Raw genomic sequence first — 7013 nt, 5'->3', positions numbered from 1 at the left:
TACTTTCATTTAAATTGCTGATGTTACTCATCAGATGGTGGCAACTTGCTCTCCTTGGTAACAAGGATCGAGTCTGAACTGATGATGTGTAGTATAAATTCCTATATGCCAGTTCTGTTAATATCCTGAACTGCTTAGCCCCCTTACCAGGTTAGCAGTTTCTGCCTGTTTTTGTTTGGCGCCATGTGTTGTTTCAGGCTTTGCCTGATTGTTAGCGTTGACTTCTTAATACTATTTTTCATTGCAGTTACAAACCTGAAGTAAACAGGAGGAAGAAGAGGTGATGTCTTCTGATGTGTCCGAATATACTATTGGGGGAGTGAAGATCATGTTCCCTTGCAAGGCTTACCCCTCGCAACTTGCTATGATGAATGCTGTAAGTAGAATTTATATTAACATTCGCTAAACTAATAGCTTATGTTTTCCAGTACCTATTAGCATTTAGAAAACTAACATACTAAATTCAGAGCCTCCAGTATATTGAGAATTTCAGTTGTAACGTAACTTACTGTTCTCTGTGCTGTACAGTGATATCTGGCCCACAAATAGGCAATGCTGAAGTACGTTTCAGATTTGTGAACATTTATGCTAAGAAACAAGTTATGTGTAATGTAATATATATGGTTATTTAACTAGATATACTGTAATAGAAATTTTATATAATTTTGCAAGTATATAAGGAAGGAATGATTTAGTAAAACATCTGTATTTTAAACAGAACGTAATATTTCAGTAAGTTTTCACTTTTTGGAGAGTTTTTAAAAATGAATTATTACACTTTACATTTAAACATTTTTAAACATTTTTAACCATTCTTAAAAACTTTTTCTCTGTGGGACAAATGGTTTGGTTGTCTGACAGATGTTTTCAATGTTTTGTAAGACTAAAGAAAGCAGGTGAGCCCCATCAGGTATTGCTGTTAGCAGGAAGTGTATCACAGCCCCCTGTAAGTGAACCACTGAGTGTTGCTAATGAGGCATGTTCCTCCTGAGAGAAACACGGCTGAGGCTTGTTGGCCTGTTGTTATTATTAAAGGTGGCTGGGGGGGGAGTGTTTGATTGGTTGTTTTTTTGTTTGATTGGTTTTTTTACAAGACAGGAAGTGTCCTGATCTATTTTTAGAAGTTACTTATAGCTTTGCTAAAGGCATCCTCTTTATTTTTTTTTTTTCTATTAATTCTGGTTTTGTTCTTGTTATTCTCCTTAAAGATTGTTAAGGGCTTAAATAACAGGCAACACTGTTTGTTGGAGAGCCCTACAGGAAGCGGCAAAAGCTTGGCATTACTTTGTTCTGCATTATCATGGCAGCAGTCTCTGTATGGTAAGTTGTCTTAGTGTCTGTTTGCCCAGTTTTTATTACCAAAATACATTATAATTATTGTTGTTATCAGCCCTTAAACATTTCATTTCAGGAATCCAACCAGGTCTTTGTCTACTGTTATACATACTGTCTTATTGGCAACATAAAACAGTAATAGCCAGTAATACTAAGCTGGATTTAACTATCTGTTATCATAAGGGAATTATATGGCTGTTGGAACTTTGAAAGAAAATACTTGTGGGTTGTAGTTACTCAGATTGAATTGAAAAAGAGGGGTATTTTTCATTTCTGCAAGTTGTTGCGCTTCTTTGCACTGCAGTTCTTCTAAGGGTGATGGTAGCTTGTTCAGACTTTGTAGAGACACGAGGTTTATAACTGGTACCTGAACAAAAGCTTTTATCTTAACTGTTTTGCAAGTCTACTTCTCCTGTATAGTTTTGAGTAGTTTTTAATGGAAGACAAATGACTGTGTCCTATAGAGAAATCACTGCTTACATCGTCATGTGAAAAGGAAGACAGAAAGCCAGAGACCTCACCGCCATGTCGCTGTATGTGTCATTCCCAATCTAAGAGCAATGAGGCTGCAACAAGTGTGAATCGTGGTGCTTCTTGTTGTTTTAATAATTATGAAACAGGAAGTTCCATAAAACCTGGAAGCCCGCTAACGAACACAGGTAACTTTGTACATAGGCAGCTAAAAATCTGTTCTGGAAGTAAAATACGTAGGCAGTGATGTCAATTTTTTTGCTTTCAAGTCAGAGACTTTTTTTACCATCATAATAGCAGAGTGCTGCATGATTCTGCCCTGCATGGAAATCTGCATGGAAATGGTGGTTAACGGGTCTAGAAATGTCTAATACTATTTCCTACATCATGTGTATTTATAGTAAATTCTATTTTTAAAATGTTGCCCTTATTTAATGCATTCCTAGTAGTGGACATACCTTTTTATTTTATTTTATTTTTAATTACAGAATGTAAGGAAAATGAAACGCTAGCTTCAAAATTGTCTGCCAAAAAAAGGTTATCTCTATGTGACAATGAGAATGATGATTTTCAAGTAGAAAGGAAAAGGATTCGTCCTTTAGAAACTGAGCAGCAGGTGAGCAAAGTTTATTGGAAAATAATCCAGGCATAGCTCAACAAAGCTGTCAAATACCGATCAACATTTCAGAGAAGGGCATAGAGAATGGTTGAGTTATGTCACAGTCATATTTTAGATTGACAGATTTTTATTCATTTTTATTGTTACTTGTTACGAAGGAGTCCATTGTTGCACTAAATTGTTCATAATACCATGTCCTAAATTACATCTTGCATATTTAAACACCTAATATCCCCAAAATATATTTATCCCCAGTTGATCTGTAATATTAAGTCAAAGTATGAGATTCTAGATTCGAAAGTACTCTTGCAAATATGTATTAGAATTACAAATAATACTGTGAATATATTACAGTTCTGTTTTATATCCTGTCAAATGTAGTTATCTCTGGCCTAATATGTGGAGTGCAATATTTCTGTAATGTTTTCATCTGTATCAGTATCACATGACTTATACTTGTATTCAGATGTGCACTGTAAATAGCTTTTATATTGCTTTAGAGTATTGCTCAGATGGTTACTTTTGTTCAAGTTTTCCGATCAGTATGGCTTGAATTTATTTCTTGTTTTAGTTATGGAAGTTTTCTGCTTATATCTATATAATCTTATAATTTCTATCAGTTTTGTAACTGGGAAATTAAAGAAGAAAAGCTCAGCGATAATTATAGATTTTTGTTGTTGTTGTTGCTGAATTTTGTATAAAACTTTGTAGCTTTTCCCAAATGACTTTTGTGTGGCTTAGATTTGGTTAAACTGTTAACGAATATTAGTGATGCACTGTGTTACTGAAACAGACTCAGTGGAAAACAGTTGAAACAAAATCACTGCCAGTGTAAGCACATACTTCTGTTCAGTGTATTTGAACACAGTACTTTTTTTCCCCAGCAGGTTAGAAAACGTCATTGTTTTGCAAAAGGAGTGCAGCTAGTTGATGCTTTAGAAGTTTATCATCAGAAGAAAAATGGAGAACTGATTGTTCACTCTGAAAAAAGTGTGAAACCCGCTACTTTTTCTCCCAAAACAGTAAGTAATATAGCAATATCTTTTACATCAGGACCGTTAGTTCAAGAGCAATTTTAAAAAAATATTTTATTGTAAAAAACACTTTACTGCATTTACTGAAATGTTAATATAATTTCAGAAAACACTGTACCTCTAGCTGCATTACAGCCTAATGTAGAGGTTCCCAAGTATGTAAGTTGCTTTAAAGTAATATATTGTCACTATCAATAGCGAGAACTGCAGTGGCTTTTACTTCTAATGGTGCTAACCAATGTGGTTTGCAAAGTGTAAATTACTTCTGTGAAAGATGTTTTCTAAACAGTGGGTTGAAATCTTTTACGCTGTGGCTCCCCAATAGCCGAGCAATTCAGCCTGTAAACTTTCAATATGTGACAGCAATTGTACAGCAGATATAAATCTGTGTGTTATATTCCAATTTATAGTAGATTTATGACAGCATGAAAGAACTTGAAACTAGGACTGTGGAAATTAAGTTTGTAGATTTTGTTCAACTTGCTATTCATTGTTTTGTGGCATATATAGTAAATGAAAGACAGTATTTAATATTAAGATGTGTGCCTTTTAGACCTTAAAAAAGTAGTATGGAGAAAGTTGGAGCTGATCATTACAATATATTATAACAAAAAATGAGTAATAAATATTGCACATGATTAAGGAGAAAAATCCTGTGTGTTACTGTGATAGATTTACGTTTTGGGTTTGGTTTTTTGTTTGGTGGATTTGTTTGTTTGTTTGTTTTTATTACACTTTCCGTAGCAGAAGTATCACGTAAGAAGTTGAGATACAGATATGCAGCTGTTTCTGCAGCTTTCGGCTAGGCGTTTTCTGCATTTCTTGGTGTTTGAATCTTACTGATTTTACATAAAAGTTTGTTGAAGCAAAACCAGTAGAAGAAGAAATCTGAGGCAGTAGAGGTGAATGTCAGATCCCAAATTACATTAGTGATGTAGTTCCCAGGAATGCTTATCAAAGGCTATGACAGGTAGTACTTGTCAATATTAAAATACAGGAGCACGCCATGAAATCATGAAATTGTTTGAGTTTGAGACAAATATAAGAAAGGAATAAGGTCTGACCTTTATTTCTTTCTTCAGTACAGAAATCTACTTTCTTGTTTCAGAAGGCAAAGAACATTCTCCCTTTCCAATATATTTTTTGATGTTGTTTTATGGTAATACCCATCTGTAGGTAACTCTGCTTCTAAGTACAGGGGTTTATATGCATGTTTGGAAATACGCTTGGTTTCAACAAGCTTTTTCAGTTCTTCTTCTACCTCTTCCAACAGCACTTGGCTCTTTGTATGTCCTGAATTAGCTTCTATTTTAATCAGTGTATGTTTTAACTTCAAGAGCTGTTTTCCAGTATACTATGCCTTTGTAAACACAAAAGAACCAAAAGATTTGGTATTACTTTAAGACACTGGTAGCTAAATCCTTTCTTGACAAAAGTGAATCTGTGTTCTAGGTCATTTGATGGGAAGTAATTTTTATTAGTTTTGGAAAGCTCCATAGATTTTTGAGTTGGGTTTGAAATGCTCTGTGCCACTGAACTTCAATTGGTAGTTTGAAATACAAAGGCCAGCAGAGTGTGCTGTTGATTTTCAAATAAAAAGACCTTTCTTCCTTCCTTGATTGTAAAATTTGCTTTGGTATTTTGGTGTGGGTATCTGAAAAACTTGATTTACAACTTCTAGAAATTTCATGTAGTGAAGAAAACTGAAAACTTTTAGTATAGATAGTTAAATAATAAAATACTGAATCATAATCTGATTTTCTAAGAAAACTTTTCATTTTTGTAACTAGTTTAGCTGTATATGAGCGTGTTATAATGTGCTATCCATGGGTCTGACAGTACAGTATACTTTTCAACTATACTGTTTACTACTTCTTTAGAAAGAAGTAACCTAAGAAGAAATAAAAGTGTTTATTTCTCTTGAAGTGTCTTTTTAAGAATGAAATAATAAGGTATTATTTTCCAGTGATGAACTTTCACTTTAGCAGACTGAGAACTTGTGTGGTATCGAGAAACAATTGCAGAAAGTAAGGCCTTATTTATCGTTAGTAGTTCTGCGGCTTAACTACATGAAGTTTAAGACATGAAGAGCATCACAGCATAGGCTGTTAGGTATAAAAATGCTTTTCTAGTGTAGCTTATGAAATAAAGTCAACTGAGGTTATGTTCAACACTTATCATAACAGACTATGTACTTAAGATGATACAATAATGCAATAAAAATATTTTCTCAATCAGTGAGATAACCCTCCCTTTATATATCTTGTGTTTTACTGTAGTCAATCCTGTGCTTAAAGCAAAGTTAGTTCCTTGTCAAATATTCCTTTGTATAGCCCAACAAAGAGGGAGTGGGTTGGTGGTTGTAAGAGCATGAGAGGTGCTGCCCAGCGTTGCTGCATCAGAACACCACCTGTAGATGCAGTGGGTGAGGATCTTCTGCCCCAGGTGACTGCCTGTTCTTAGCTGCTTTCAGTCCAGAGCCTGGGAATCCATTTCTGTCCTTCTGCTGTTAATTCTTGCAAGAGAGGGCAGTTCTAGTGTGAGTTTAAATGAGAAATTATACCCTTGCGGTACTCTCTTGATTACTTCTGTCAAAGCATACGGTCTGAGAAACTGGGGCAGCTGGATTAAGGAATCCCCATTTATACTAGGTAAAAAAAGTAAACAGTAAATGGACAGTAGTGTAACAAACACCTGGGGTATCAAAAAACAACTGTGAAAAGAATCTGTCTTAATGTGCTAGCCCATTGCAGTTTAACATATTGCTTACAACCTTCACAATGGAGTTTGAGTGACTTCTGTTACACATTCCAGGAGACTGGCAGCCTGTTACAATCAGGATCTGGACTCCAGAATAGGCTAATTTACCACGATGGGATGAAGAAAGTTGTGGATTTGTATTACACGCTCTCACCTGACACCGTATCTGATTGACGTTTTGAATGAGCTCTTTGAAGCAAGTTCCAGCTTAATTAAAACGTTTGCTTGGTTAGCAGTGATCTGTGAAAGCCTGTGATAAATATTGAACCGGGTTCACCTGCTGGTTACTGTGAGAGGATAAACAGCTGCTTTGTGTACTTTAATCAAGAGGCTGCAGCAGCAGCAGAATACTGTGCTTTTTGAGAGCTTAAAAAGGAATAGTTGAAAAGCTCTGGTAATGTCCCTGCTGATATCTTACTAGATTGTGCTTGTGTGATATTTCACACAAGAGGTATTCACTGCTGTATCATTTAGATGGCTTTGTAACTGGGAAATGTAGATGAAGATATGAAGAACTCCTCTTACCTCTTTGTGTTTCAAAGATCATAGCCTCAGTGTTTGTTTAGCTCTATTTTACACGTAGGACAGGTTGGTGGGCTTTATTATTCTTCTTTTAATCGGACTTCCACGTTTTTGCCATATAAATATTGATGTGATAGGCTGTTTTATCTACCCTTGACAGAAGTAAAAACAAGCTGGATTAGCCTAAGGTCCATATAGTCCAGTATCTGATCTCTAACGGCATCTGTTACTGGGTGTTTCTGATTTAAATACTCCAGAAAGTAGAGGAGTAT

The 7013-nt window shown here is 35.2% G+C and overlaps 1 protein-coding gene across 1 annotated transcript in view; it reads left to right on the top strand.

Moving 5' to 3' along the window:
* The first annotated feature begins 283 nt into the window (after positions 1-283).
* BRIP1 (BRCA1 interacting protein C-terminal helicase 1) overlaps positions 284-7013 on the top strand; it is a 61427-nt gene continuing 54697 nt past the window's right edge. The window contains exons 1-5 of the mRNA XM_009587222.1: positions 284-376; positions 1209-1320; positions 1800-1994; positions 2295-2422; positions 3313-3447. Of these exons, the coding sequence (XP_009585517.1) occupies positions 284-376; positions 1209-1320; positions 1800-1994; positions 2295-2422; positions 3313-3447 (663 nt within the window). The remainder of the gene's footprint in view (positions 377-1208; positions 1321-1799; positions 1995-2294; positions 2423-3312; positions 3448-7013) is intronic.

Source organism: Fulmarus glacialis, unplaced genomic scaffold (genome assembly GCF_000690835.1).
Source record: "Fulmarus glacialis isolate BGI_N327 unplaced genomic scaffold, ASM69083v1 scaffold31451, whole genome shotgun sequence".
Lineage (NCBI taxonomy): Eukaryota > Metazoa > Chordata > Aves > Procellariiformes > Procellariidae > Fulmarus > Fulmarus glacialis.
Note: the sequence above shows the minus strand (reverse complement) of the source record. Positions and strands in the feature narration are given on the sequence as shown.